This window comes from Phyllobates terribilis, unplaced genomic scaffold (genome assembly GCF_046119375.1).
Source record: "Phyllobates terribilis strain yellow unplaced genomic scaffold, ASM4611937v1 Scaffold_3__8_contigs__length_932513732, whole genome shotgun sequence".
NCBI classification, from domain to species: domain Eukaryota; kingdom Metazoa; phylum Chordata; class Amphibia; order Anura; family Dendrobatidae; genus Phyllobates; species Phyllobates terribilis.
In genome coordinates, this window is record NW_027362763.1 from 183478903 (window position 1) to 183493840 (window position 14938).

Here is a 14938-nt window from a genome sequence, read left to right on the forward strand (position 1 = left end):
CAGTGATGAGGGGACCATGGCTGGACTTTTGAGACACATAATGACAATTTCTTAATATTTCTCAATTTAATTTGTAATTTGAGATCTTCTTGGTGCATTTTCTGTGTTTAGTATTTTATTAACCAGCTGTCCGGGCCCTTAGGGATTATCAATAACAGCCTTATAAAACCTCAAAGTTATCGAGAGTCAAACTATGGCGCCAACAAAAGTCTACGTGGTCTGTTTGTACCTCCACATGCCTCAGATTCCATACAGAGGTATAAAAGGTTTGTTCCATAGAATACTATAGGAATGTGAGAGAAAGCGAAAATCATTGATGATGTACTATTAGTAACATTGCTGCAAACATTACAGTACTGTGCACATGGATGCATCTATGGTATCACACAAAAAGTGTAAAAGAAAACACAGGGACTCTGCCTGCCCTTGTACATGTTCTGTACACACATCTCCACTATATGCATAAGATCAGATGCAAGGCATATGACTATTTATCTACGCTCTAATCTGCCCGCAGGGTGGTTTATTTGGCCCGCGACACCAGAACCACCACCCCTATATGGGGCCATTATTCTGTGTGGAGGACTGTATGATGCCCACTATTCTGTGTGGAGGACTATGTGGGGCCATTATACTGTATGGAGGACTATGTGGGGCTCACTATTTTGTATGGAGGACTATGTGGGGCCCATTATACTGTATGGGGGACTATGTGGGGCCATTATTCTGTATGGAGGAGGACTATGTGGGGCCATTATTATGTATGGAGGAGTATGTAGGACCCATTATTCTGTATGGAGGACTATGTGGGGCCGTTATTCTGTGTGTAAGACTATGTGGGGCCCATTATTCTGTATGTAGGACTATGTGGGCCATTATACTGTATAATTGTTGGCTGGTGACTTTGTTCAAGTTTTTGATTTTGTCCGACTTAAAAACTTAAAGGGAGTCTGTAACCACTAAAATGCATTTTAAGTGGGCATGTGTGGTGGCTGCGCACATTCTCCACCCTATCTCTTTTCTTCTGATGCTGCTCGCTCTACTTACAGGTGTATTAGTGGAGCGAGCAGCGTCAGAAGAAAGGAGACAGGGAGGAGAATGAACACAGCCACACTGACACTGGCAGCTCACAGACAATGCTTGTTCAGGGAAGTGAACACTGATAATCAGAAGCGGCGGAGGGCCCCAATATGCAGATGTGGAGGCGGAACGGTGCACCAAACGCCAAGGTGCACCAAAGCCTCCTCATTTGCATATGAAAGTTAAGTTATTTTCTTAGCCACTGTACCAGTATCAGGATCAGTTCTGGTATCATTGGTTATAGGAGCTAAGTCCCCTACAACACTCTATAGCTCATTTAAAATGCATTTTGGGGTGTTGGACTCCCTTTAACCTACACATGGGTAGGGATACATAGCTTGCATACAATGATTTTGCATTTCAATAATGCAGTAAGCAGTTTACCTAAAGTGCTATAGTAACTTGAGAATTTCACAAAATTTTCCCTGCTACATTGGGCAAATTCACGATTCACTCATACCGTATTAATTTCTTCGTCCGATGACTTTGCCCACCGACACCCGCTTATAACTTATACTCACCCCTGAAGAAGGAGTTGCTGTCCAGCCTAGCTCTGCTGTTGCCGTCCGAGTATCCATAAGGGTCTCTGCAATAGAGAAACATTAAGAGTTTTATTGGCCGATACGACACACAGGCGGCTTGTCCTATTGAATATGCCGCTATGCTTTATCGATTTAGTTCCACACCATATAATCCACAATGAATGCGATTTCCGTGTCATTAAACAATCTACATTTTATTTCACAGTGCGATAAAATTACATTTTTACTGTCAACTTAAAAAAAATTGCTCCATTGTTCTTTGGGAAATTTTGAATTCTTATTTTCCGGGTTCCACTTCATGAACACCGGCCACATCTGCTGATGGCCAAGCAAGGTAGTCATAACACATAGCGGTAAATAAGTGACTAGTAAATAAGGAGCAACTTTCACTTATAGCCGACACTTAACGACGGTGTTAGGAAGGATAATGTGTCATGCTGCGCTCTCAGTTTTCCTGTGCACACACAATTACGCCTTCTTATGACTCATGTATATGTGTCACCCAAAATGTCAGCCTGAGAAGTGGAACAAAGAGTTCAGCAATTTACTTTTCAACATAGTGTTGCCTCCTAATTGCCAATCTGTAAACCATCGGACCTGCCCGGAGATTGTATAACACATGGCGGTGTGGTGTACAGGCCATACTGATTTATGGAGTTCAACCATAAACATTTAGCATTAATGCACAGCTAATAAATATAATCGCTAGGGGTCCAACTACTGGGATCTATCATGAGAGCAGGGTCCGGTGGAAAGCATTTGAACCCCAATTCTCCTGGTCAATGGGTGCAACCCCCAGTGATTATTTATTTATCCTGTGGATTAAAGTGGTGGCACAGAATTAAAATTGTGGCTACATTCTAAAAAAAAAACAGTGCCACATCTGTCAAGTGTCTGGTATGGCAGCTCAGCTCCACTGAAGTGAATGAAGCTGAGATGCAATACCTCACATACCCTATGGACAGGTGTGGCACTGTTTTATAAGAAAGTAGCAAATTTTCTTGTAAACTTTGTAGCAAAACCAGGTATGCTAGGGTTAAATCCAAGCTCTATAGGTTCTGATTATTTTCACCTGTCTGGCTCTGCATATAACCAGGCTATGTAATCACCTTAGTCAGTCAGCTGGTGGGAGCTGAACAGAATGGATTTGTGTTGGAGCTGAAGAGAGAGACCAGCCAGAATCTCTCTCTGAGAAGAAACTGCACAGGCCGTGTAACCAAACTGCAAGTATCAGTGGTTGCTACGGATGATAGCTTGATCAGATTGGGTCTTGCTCAACCGTGTATGAGTAGCCAGGGTCCATTTTGTTTAGTTAGAACCTGGACAAGGCTAGGGATTTTGTCTTTATGGTTTTGTTTTTCGGTGCTGTGCAACCTTGGGAAAAAAATATCACATAATTTTGGCACATCCCTACACCTTGTACAACTCTAAATTCTAAAACATCTTCTTTTATATAAGTCTCCTGGATTCGCAGTTCCCAGAATTTTCAGAGCTTAATGCCTCCTAGATGGATATCAGCTGAATGCTGATTTCACCGATCGTTTGGCTGGCAGCCATCTTGTCTGACCCTCCCAATCACATGAGCGCTCGCTCAGCTGAGCACTCCTGTCTGTGTTCTCTAAGTGTGGCGCCCCATGGGCCGGTTACCACAGTAGTGTTGCCTCTTTCACAGGAGGTGATATTATGCTTGGAAGCAGGAGGAGCTCCCCACGTCAGGTAAACCCCACATGCACACACAGGTTCTGATCCCTGACCTGAAGGGGAAGCTCTACACCCTATTTTGGGGAGCTGCCTTTTCCGGCTGAGTGGAGGAGTTAGTCAGTGAGTGTGAGAGGAAAGGGGGAGAAAGCAGCAGAGGGAGAAGGAGAAAGTTCTGGGGAGCAGAGCACGTGAAGAGCTCACCCCAGGCAGCGGAGCAGAGGACGCCAGAGTCCTGGGTTGTACGGGCATTGCACGTCCCGGCAACTGAATCTGGGGGCAGGAGACTGCAAGTTTCCTGGTCACAAGCATACGTCTGGCAGCACAGCGGTATAGCTAGAGCCCGGAGCTGCACCCAAGACGGCAGTACCCGTTATAGGCTTGCACCGCCTGCTAGTACGGAGCTTAGGGCAGGAGTGAAGAAAAGGGACCGAATGATAGCTCACAGGCAGAGGGGCCCGCAACGGAGAAGTGCAGCAGGCAGGCTTCCAAACCCACCTGACGGGGTGGACTCTGATTGCTTCCAGCTGACCGGACTCCACAGCTTTCTCTGCAGTAAAGGTAACCGGACTGCATTCCTCATGTCTGTCTTCTTCTTCTGCGCCTCCCCGCAGCTGTGCTACCACCGTGACTATCATCACTGCTGCCGCCCTGCTCTCTGCACCCTGTTTCCCCCGCCGCCATCCTTCATATAAGCTTTCTCAATCTGTGGGTGCCCACTTCACCCGTGGGAAGTGTTTCATCCCAGCTGCTATACCATCTATCCCCCAGGGTCCACACAGCAGCGCTGGTCATCCCTGACCAGGCACCACAGGTGGCGTCACATAAAGACTACAAATCCCCTGTTAATTCTCCCTTCATCTGCTCGGCCAGGGCCACGGAGCTGGGTCACTGCCACCGTGACCTCCCTGGAAGACTGCCAGCCCAGCTACCGAGTACCCTAGGCCCTTACGGCCGCTGCATAAGAAAAAAACGCTTCCTGACATCCATGGCAGCGGCTTTACTCTTAGAGAATAAAAAGATCAGAAATCGAACATGCTGAATCCTTATCTTCCCTGTCATCATGCGTTAGGGGCTCCCAAATATATTAGACTGTTGCCTGATATTGGTGGGTTTAGCCGATGTTAGTCAAATGTGTATGGGGGTCTTTAGTCTTTTTACCAGACACTCTCCGAGAATGTACCGTACCCCAGAGCATTGTATTAAAAGCTGTAAGGGGGTATCATCAACAAGCTGCTTCCAGGCCAAAGCAATGGAGATCTCAGTGCGACCACAAACTATAGTGATTTAATAGTAAAATCATCTTTCTACGTCTTCTTTCCTTCTGGTTGCCACACAAGCTTCTGCATAGTAACACATCATGAATACTCAGACTGCCATTCATTGGCACGACAGTACGCCTGTGATTTATTATCTCTGTTAATAGTGAAGTTCATTAATGGTTTATGACTACCAGAACCTGGCTACCAAAGAGTCTTGTAAATCTAGACATTACATTAATTGAAGATTTCACAATGACCTGGCAACGCAGAAATCAACTGATTAAATGAATGAAAGATTGAAAGCGAAAATGTTTTAAAGAAACTGTCAGATGGCGAAAAAACAAACCGAGAATGCTAAGTCTTAGGAGAGGGCAGGGTCAGCTGTAAATGCGCTCCATAATGTTTTATTATTCAATCACAGATGCCAGGCAGGCTTAGTTACAGGGGGTCACCGGAGTGCGCCGGCGGAGTCACTATGGATGCTCTCCTAATGTAAGGAACAGGCTGAGTTATGGATTTCGATTATGGATGTTGAGGATCAGAGAATTATGGTTCACTGACTCCTATTTCATTACCACTCTGCACATCACTTACTCCACTCTTCTCTTCTTCCATCACTACAGATGTGCCAGGATGATCCACTATAGACCTTATGAGATACAAGTTCAGTTAATCTCTGCCCTCACATCCATTCCTACAAAAACATATTATTTTCTCAATTTGATCTCTTTATACTCTATTTTTTATTATCCTGGAATATTATTGCTTTTGTTATGTTTTAATTGCTGTTATTGTAATGTACCGTACACTACTATGACTATGCTGCTAAGCTTATGCTTTTTTTCTTTTAACCTCTGAAGCTTATTCTTAAAGTAGTGTTCTAGTTGGAAGAAGTTATCACCTATCCACTCACCTCCACCAATCGCCAGAAGGGGGCACTTTTATTCCGGTTAGAATAGAGTGGCAGTGTGCGAGCTCGACCCCCGCTGCATTAATTCTCTATGGGACTGTTAGAGAAAGTCGAGTATAGCACTCAGCAAACCCACAGAAAATGAAAGGAGTGACAGTCACTGCTTTCACTCTTTTAGTAAGGGTCGCAGTGGTTGGACCCCCACCAATTTTAAAATTATCACCTATCCAGTGAATAGGTGATAACGTCTTCCAACCTGAATACCATTTTAAAAGGGTGGTCCAGGTTTGGGGTTCAAGTCTGCAGTCACTCTATGTGACTGTAGACTTATTAATCCTCACAGTGCGCACAGTGTGTGCTGTCAGGATTCTACAGAACCGAGAGCGGGGGGTCATGTGACCGCAAGTACGCGATTTGCATACTTCCAGCCACATTCCAAGTAGACATGTCCGGCCTCACTCAACTCACTTGTATTGAGTGAGGACACACACGTCTAGTTGGAAAGGGACTGCATGTATGCAAATCACGTACTTGTGGTCACAGGCCGGCTGCCCCCTGCACCAGAGAGTCCTGACAGTGCGCAGTCAGGATTCATAAGTCTGCAGTAACACACAGTGACTGCAGACTTGAACGAAAAGCCTGGACAACCCCTTCTGTCACTAGGTCAAAAGTGGCCATTTTTTGCTTTCGTTTTATTCCTTCTGCTCCCCTGAGTATTTATTTTTTTAAATCCACCTTATAGAATTCTCATGAGAGCAGCAGAAATGAAATGAGAGCAAAAACTTCACACTTTTTTTCGAGTTGGTGTAGTTTTCTCCTGACTTCATTTTGCCAGACGAAGTAGTTCTTGTGAGGCAGATTGTACTGTCATTTGGACACGCACCTTCAAGTTCAACTTGTTTTGTTTCTAATGAACTCTAGTGAATCTCTATTCAAGCATTGGAAATTTATGAAAAAGAGTAAATGCAAATATACACATTAGTAGACCAAACCAACATTGAATATGTATTTATTTTTTTGGCCCACTTTCGTTTGACCTAAGGTGGGAAAAAGTAGGTTGGGTTTGTTGAATTTCAACATGGCTGACCCTGTATTCGCAATGAAGATGAGCCACCACCAGAGGACAATGCCAGTGGTACTCATCTCTCAACATTTAGAACACATCATTAGAAAGGAGAATGTATGTGTTTGGGGTTGACTGGAATAACTTTTGGCCACACAAGAGTTTCGCCAACAGGTATTGGAAATGTATAGCCATCTCACGAAGAGCTGACGAGATCTGTAGACTCTTTCACAAAGGTTCAAAGGTGAGGGACCCAGCTCTGATCACCACAGATGTCATTTTCTAGCATATCAGGAAATAATAAACCTGAAGAACCCACGCTATTATTAAGGAAAAAATATTTTTCTGTTGAAAACTCTTAGATCTCTGTTAAAACGTTCGAGGCAGATATGTCAGAGAACAAAACTTTGACATTCACAGCGGGATTTTAATTCCCTCGTTTATCTAAATGTTCAGTTTTTACTTACAGAACGTTCTTGTTACTCTGCCTTCCTTTGTCTCATCCATGATATAAAAGGTTATTAACAGTATTTAAACACAGCAGATTTGTATGATGACTTATTATATGAGCCGTCAAGTCATAATGAAGGTGGGGGAGCTCAATAAGGTCCCATTAGCTTCAAAGGAGCTTGACAATACATGATATAGCATACATCATCTTCTATCTTAGTATGGGCATCATAGATCAATGGTTTTTTACATTCCTAAGTCTAAGTACATCAAAATATTCCCAGGGCTGGTATAAAATAATGGGCTGCCATGTAGAAGTGCAGCGTAAGCACAGTGAGAACACCCTCTGGGATACACACGCAACAGGTGGAGAACTTAGACCATAAATTATGACATAATTACAATGAAAGTTCCATATGTCCATGTCACCCGTTTTAATTTGACTACACTTAAAGGGATTTTCTCAGTTTCCAGCACTGTGTGTGAACAAGTCTTGATATTGGACCCAGTCCAAAAAAGCTATTTAGCTAGCTCCCAAAGTTCATGCTTAGCTGAGGAAGGAAAGATGTGCCAAATCTGGAAATCCAAAGACAAACTGGTACTGTGGGTGACAACAAAGGTGTGTGACAACATCTCCACCCAATGTGGCCAAAGCTTTGAAAATTAAATGTATTGTAGGATACCTAAAATTGTGGGGAAAAGGTTTATATTTTAAACCTTATGCATACATGATCTGGGTTTTAGAGGGGTATTCTTATTCTGGACTTTGTAGTATATTCATGGAATACATTGTCTGACAGATGCAGGCCTTATCCTCTGGGACCTGCACCTAACTCAAGAATGCGGTCCTCTGTTTCACACCACCGAAAATGAAATGGTGCCACACATGCACAACTCTATTCACTTCTACGGGATTGTCAAAAACCTGTCAAGCGAGATGGGATCTACTGTGTGTAGATGATCTATATAGCTTCCCACGGGCAGGTGTCTGAACAGTCGGGCCCCTGTCCTGCTCGGCCCTTGTTGACATTGAGGTCGGCTTTCACAAGGTAAGGTTTTAATACAAGAGACAGGAGAGGACCGTCCCGATTGGGTCACCTTGTCGCGGTGGGATGGCTTTTACTCTTTTTTGATCAAAATAATGTTAACTAGGTACCCTCAGTTATTTACATGTACTATTACTATTTATTTACTTACTACAAAGTATATGCTCATTTAGTTTATTTTCTAGGGTTTTGTCTGTGAAATGGCCACAGTGTGAACGTGCTCCTACACACTGCACGTATACCAACTTATGCCCCGGCTCATTTCTTTGGGTTTGAGATGGGAATACGCCTTCAATTACAATATGTATTGATATGTATATGACCTCCACAAACCTCAGTATTCTGCTCCAAGGAAGAACATGGCCTGCATTGCCACATTTGATGGACCATGTATTTGCTTCTATAGAATCACAAAGAAACCCCTAAACGTACATTATATAATATAGGGTGTTATGGGTTGTATATTTCAGATCAGTACAATAATTTTATGTGAACCTTAACCTTAAATGTCCCCCAAGTCAAGCCCAAATGATCGATGTAAGACTATGTGATGGTTGCCATTTCTAAGAAGATGAAAAAAAATTTTGACTGGCATCTAATACTCCAAATACAAAGTACTATCCTTTCCAATTTTGCTGACCCTTCATAAACTGCGTAAGATTAAAGACCCTTAATACATTACGTGGGTCACTGATCGCTGTTTTCACTGGTCTTCTAGTTGGGTGCAGCATTGCTCGGGGCTCTATCTGATAGAATGGACCATCAGTCGTGGGACCAATTAGCTCATCATGCCTTAATAGAAGACACGAGAAGGGGCAGTCCAGATATACAGTTCCCGTATAGCCTCCAAACCGCGAATGTAACGAGCATGCTATAAAAATCATTGAATTACAGATTAGAATTAATACAGAGAATAATAGAGGATAAACGTAGAGACAGCTCCTCATTAAGACCCAGCACAGAAACCGTAATACACAGAGTAAGTGAGGAGTGGACTTTGTACATCAGCAGGAGACAATTAAAGACAAAAGGAGCGCAATGTCCTTAGTTAAAAGCTCATTAACACCAATGTGATCATTAGATGGGTCAATTATATTAATATTACATTTTTATACTCTTGGTCACACACGGGTGGTACGAGCATTATGACCACCTCCGGTATCAGTGCCGGGAGCCTTATACGTGTATGTATTCTTATAGTGCTATTGTTCTGAATGGTTGACGGCTGCAGAAAATACAAGTCTCCTCCCTTGTCTTTATTCCCACTCCCTCCGGGCTCCCCTATTTCTCGGCACTGCTGGATTGGGGGGCTTTCATGCCTCTTCCCATTTTCTCTATCTAACACTGCAGTTTCCTTTATCTGTGCGGCTGAGCAGAACTATAATACACCAGGGATTAGTGTAAGCAACATTTACCTGCCACACAGCTCTGCTCCTGCATGACAAATGAGAGGTTTTACACTGCTGCCTGTTTATCTTTCCCATTTCTTCTCGGTCTGTAGATGTCGGCTCCCTCCACCCTTCGCTACCATTATCTAGGCTGCCTTCTACTACACCATCGCATTAGAGTGCTAGCTCATCAAACCAGAGCAAACAAATCTACAATCCCTGGCAGCTATAATAAAACTTTATGCCATCACATTTCTTATAAAAACGTCACCTTTTTCGACATATATTTTTTTTAAGCTAAAGATTTGCAGCATCATAATCTTCTATATTACTCCTCCTAGAATGTATGAATAAATTGACAATTGGGTGTTACAGGTAGGGGTTTGCGTCCCTGTTACTGTCACTGAACCAGAATCTCAATTTGCAGACACGTGTTTCAGGGTATTACCCCTCATCAGTGTAAAGTATGAGATCTGATTTGGCTAGGTGAGAGGTTTAAGACTGGGATCTAAGGGTTATTGCTTCTTCTTCTTGTCTCTCTCCACAAGGAGAAACGTTAGCCCTTAGATCCCAGTGATTATGTGGGGGACACAACCTATAAAGGAAGGAACTGCTAACACCCAGTTGTCAATTTATTTTTAAAGGAACAACCCAGCAAAAAAAAAAATACTGTATTATCTAAAGAATCCAAGTAGTCACTGATATGTCAGGATGGTTGATGATGTTTCTTCAGTCAATATCTCTGTTCAGTCATCTACCCCAGATAGCCCAGATTATCTAGCAGTCCTAAGAGGGACACTTATCTAAATTTTTGGACAATCAATTCTAGAATTTTTTTAATAAATGATCATATAAAATATTGGTCTCTGATCGACAACAATCCACTTATAATTTTAGGTTCTGTACATATATAGTAATGAGGTGATCAATGTTCCCCAGCATAGTTTATTAGGAGATCTCTCTGAGAATACAATTAATTATAATGATATTAGGAACAATGTCGTTCTCGCCATTTGTCTTTCCTGTCACAAGCAGCTTGGCCTTTTCCAAAGCGCAGTTGTCTGGGGTCAAATAGAAAAGCTAATACTGTCTTACAGAAGCCGGTTGTTTGAAGCCGGAATATGAAGACAGATCAATGACGGCAGGTCATTTACCCGTAACACACAAAGAAATCACACTCACTTCTCAGCTGGATTCTGCACCGAGCAGGGTGATTCTAGGACAGAGGAGCAAGTTAATACGTAGAGGAACAGGACAGGTTTGTTTAGCTGCATTACATTAAATAGAAAGACATCTCAGCACATAAGAAGATGAAGGGAATATCATTCGAAATTTATAGAGTTCTGGATTTCATACATTAGAAATTAAAGGGATATAAGAAAAGAGAAATGGGGATTTGCAGAGGCTTCCCTATAGGGAATATAAGGGGCAAGGTTTCTCCTTGTGGAGAGTGACATGCCAGGTCTGGCATGCCAGTATGAGGAGACTTAAATGCCTTGCATGCTCCTCTGGGAAATTAAATAAGCAAATTGTCTCTTCAGAGAGGAAGAGGACTTGAACTCTAGTGCCACCTATTCAAAGTAGCAATCACCTCCGACCTCTGGTGTATCAGGGACTACATAAGAAGACACCGATATTAGAAAGAGTATATGGTAGATTGGTAGATGAGTCAGGCCTGTTACAATGTTTGCACTTCGGTCCAGGAGATTGAAGTTGTACCACAACTTTTTTAGGACTTTACAGTGACTTCTGTACATTGACCTGTTTTTTATTTGTAATTGTCACTGGTCCAAGATCAAACATCAAAACTCTCCTTAAGGAACCCCAACAGGTCAGGTCGTAAGGATTTCTGTAATATTACACATGTGATTTAATTCATTTCCAAGACGGGGCCTGTTGGGATTTCTTGAGGACAGGTTTGAGAAAGACTGTGGGAGAGAATACAACATATAAACTCATGGAGAATAAAAAGGCTTTTTTTCAATGTATAAAAAAAGTATAATTTATCTGGAAAACTGCTCTACTCCATTGTTAGTTATATTTCTATAACTTAATTATTAGATAACTGTCTAAAAGTACTGCTACCTCTTGAGCTAAGCCTTCCAATGTTTCCCTGTCCTTTACTGCAAAAAACGTCTTTACTGAAAAGAACTCTTCCCATAACTGTTACAAATTCTTCCCTTAACTGTAAATAACTCTTCCCTTTACTGTACTGTAGAGAATTATTCATTTCTTGGGAGTTTTCCATTTTCAAAATACCCAGTTCCCAGGTGCAGTTTTGTCACTGACTCACCCCCCCTGCGTCCAGTGCTGCTCCCGATGGTTTTTATTGTCTGCAACGTTGACGTCACATTGAAAGCACTTCTGTCAATGAGTGAGCTCAGCGTCTGTGAGAGACTTTTGCTGTCTACTCAGGCTGAGCCACTGAGCTCACAGCACTATCAACATCACATCAGTGCTGCAGACAGTAACACACACCAAGAGCAGAGACTCAGCACTGGACCCAGGGAGGGTGATTAAAGCACAGTTTGTTTTTCTAAATTTGTCAAGTTAAACTTGGTTATATCTATACTTCCAATGGAATTATCCCTAAAAAATGTAACTAGGGAAAGTGATAGGGATTATATGTTCTAGGTGATAAAGCAATAGAACTCTTTAGTCATCATGGCACAATGACAAGTGCCAACAAGCCTTGCCAGTCTGGCCACTTGGAAACTTGTCCTTCCACCACATGGGGTGTGTAATCCTGGCACTGCTGTGGATTGCATGAGTCTGAATCATAGGGTCATTCTTCACAGCTATTACAGTACACCAGGGACTTCCCTACTGTTGGCTGACATTTTGTTCTTTCTGGTAATTAAGCACATTTTGTTAATCATTGCTTTCCTAATGATCATTGCAGGAAGCGGAGCACTCCTCTCGGTGACAGCTGCAGGTGATACTGGGAAATGACAGGCGCATATTACAAGATTTCCTTCCGAACTCTCCACAGTGGAAATGTTCCAGAGACCCGACTGTACGGAGGAAGAGAGGGCACGGGATGACAATTTTTTTATGTCATTGCTTACAGGGTTGGAAGATGAGACAAAAGGCAGTTGTAAAATAAATGACTGAGTGAGTAGTGTTAGCTAAGTTCAATATTTGGAAGCATTATTGCTCCCTTGGTCAGTTCAATTTACCTTTTAACACCATGTCATTTTTAGGTCCAAAGTTTTGTGGTGACCAATATTTCAATACATTTTTATAACGCTCAAAGCTCCACTTTTTAAAAAAAAAAATATTCAACCACCACTAGAGGGAGCATGAGAGCTAACTGCATACTGACCTCATATTTTATTAAGCTCGCTCTAGTAGTGGCTGCAGGTAACCAGCATTTTATCATTTGTAGAAGCCCCCCCATGAAGTTTTTATTTTTTTTTACTAAATCTATGCATATGTGTATATAGTGCAGTGTGTGTTATTATACTCACCTACTACTGTCTTCTTTGCTATCCAGAGTCGATCTACTGTTCTTCTCAGTGATGTGATCGCTTTTCAGACTCTTTTACAATGTAAGTGTCATGGGTTTACAGCAACAGAGAGGAGCCAGAAGACCGCAGCATCTGAGTTCATGTACTCCTGCGTGGAATAGAAGAACTTCACCCTCGTATTAAATTGTACTGGCTTCTTTCAGCAGTGCAGGAGTTAATCTGCTCAGCTTTGAGTCTTTGTAGCTTCCATCTGGAAGTTCTCAGCTGTACAGTATCAGCCACTCCCCTTTCCTATATAGTCTCTGCTCTAGCAATCTGGATTGCCAGTGATAAGTCTTGTACTGCGGAGAATTCGGTGTTCGGTAGAGGCATTTAAGGACAGTTGTTCTGTGACTGTTGCTTGGTGATTTGGCTGTGTGCATAGACCCATCCTCTTCTATTTTTGTTTTCCTTTCTAATCCCTTCGGTGTTTCCCTCTGTTGGCTGTGAGTGCATATTTTGCATGTTTGGTATTTTCAGCTATCCCTGTACGTCCTTCTTTGTTTGTCTGGTTTGTGTATTTACATACACTATTCCTCCCCACTTCTCTGGGTGGGGGAGGGGACAGATATGGGCTGATTCAGGAGTACAGCAATGTACGTGGCCTCAGCATCTTCACTATCAGAAATAACCTGGGGAGCAGGGATACCTAGGGTGCTCCTAGTGTTACGGACAGGGTAGGAGCCCCTAGTCCCGGATTATCAGACAACATGTGACAGTAAGCCTATGGAGCATCAGAATGAGTCCCCCCATAGGCTTACTTTCGAAAAGAGACTTCCAAAGAGTGTAGTGTAATCCGGAGAGTCTGAAGAGTGGTGACGTCACTGAAAAGTTGAGTGGAACAGCACTGACAACCAGAGAAGGCAGAAGTAGGTATGTTTGTAAGCATACTGCCCATGTTCCCCCTTGAAAACATGTGTATTAACACAATGTATCTTGATGTGTAATGTGTATTGTGACATGGGTTATTAGTGATAGATTGTATTTTGTCTGACAGTAGGGAGAATTAAGGTTAATGTTTGGGACTAACCTAGAGTGGGAGGAGCTAAGGTGAAGGGACATATACAGTCAGGACGTTAGACAGGGCCCAGTGTGCAGTAAAAGTGGACCTATGGTCTGACTAGTGAGCAGAGCCGCATGATGTGGGTGTTCCTCATGTGTGTGGAGACCGAGACAGTGGCAAGCGTGATCCTGAGTAAAGCGAGAGAGGGAAAGAGAGAAGTGACCGAAGGACAGAGTTATGCACTGGAGACGGGTCCTGGGACAGGGTGCCTAGCAGTACGGCCCCAAGTTTATAACTCAGAGAGATGACTGGTCAGGTTGGAAGAGAGAGCATGAGACAAAGAGAGAGAGAGTGCCGAAGTTCCAAGGCGCAGGCAAACTGAGAAGCTAATTACCGGCCATATTGGCAAACTGGTTCCATTATGAGGGAAGAGGACGCTGAACGTTGCGAGTAGGATTAACTGGACTATAATACTGAGCTGGGTTGTGGTGCAGACAGGTGAACAAGTGGAGATAGAGACCAAGTGAGTTAAGACAAAGGAACTAAGAAAGACTGTGTGTGAAAATGTTCCGTATTGTGAAGGAAACATTCATTAAGCTGTGTACCCGCTATCTTTTCTACATAATCCCCACTAAGTTATCGTTCAGTAAAAAGTTTATTTTTGATTGATGGTCTCCCTCATTGAGGTCCTCAACATCTGATCCTGGACAACCAACATCATTGGTAACATGAGGCCTACAAGTACATAGTGCCCCCATAGATGAAGTCCACCCATCCAGCCAGGACCCCCACCTTCATGTAATGTACAGGGGTGTAAGAAACGAGTACCTAGCCCACGGCTCCCATCCTGTGCCACATTACATATTAACACACTGACACTACATACACATATACACAGATGTAGTAAAAAAAAAAAACTCTTTGTGGGTGGGCTTCTTTAAGGGGAAATGACGGAGCTCGGTTTTAGAAAAAACAATTCACTGGGCA

At 42.8% G+C, this 14938-nt stretch overlaps 1 protein-coding gene across 3 annotated transcripts in view; it reads right to left on the reverse strand.

Moving 5' to 3' along the window:
- Nucleotides 1-14938, reverse strand: part of EPHB1 (EPH receptor B1) — a 435557-nt gene that overhangs the window by 282801 nt on the left and 137818 nt on the right. For all 3 annotated transcript variants that reach the window (XM_073674309.1, XM_073674308.1, XM_073674307.1), the window contains exon 2: nucleotides 1602-1666. In XM_073674309.1, coding sequence (XP_073530410.1) covers nucleotides 1602-1666 — 65 coding nt within the window. The remainder of the gene's footprint in view (nucleotides 1-1601; nucleotides 1667-14938) is intronic.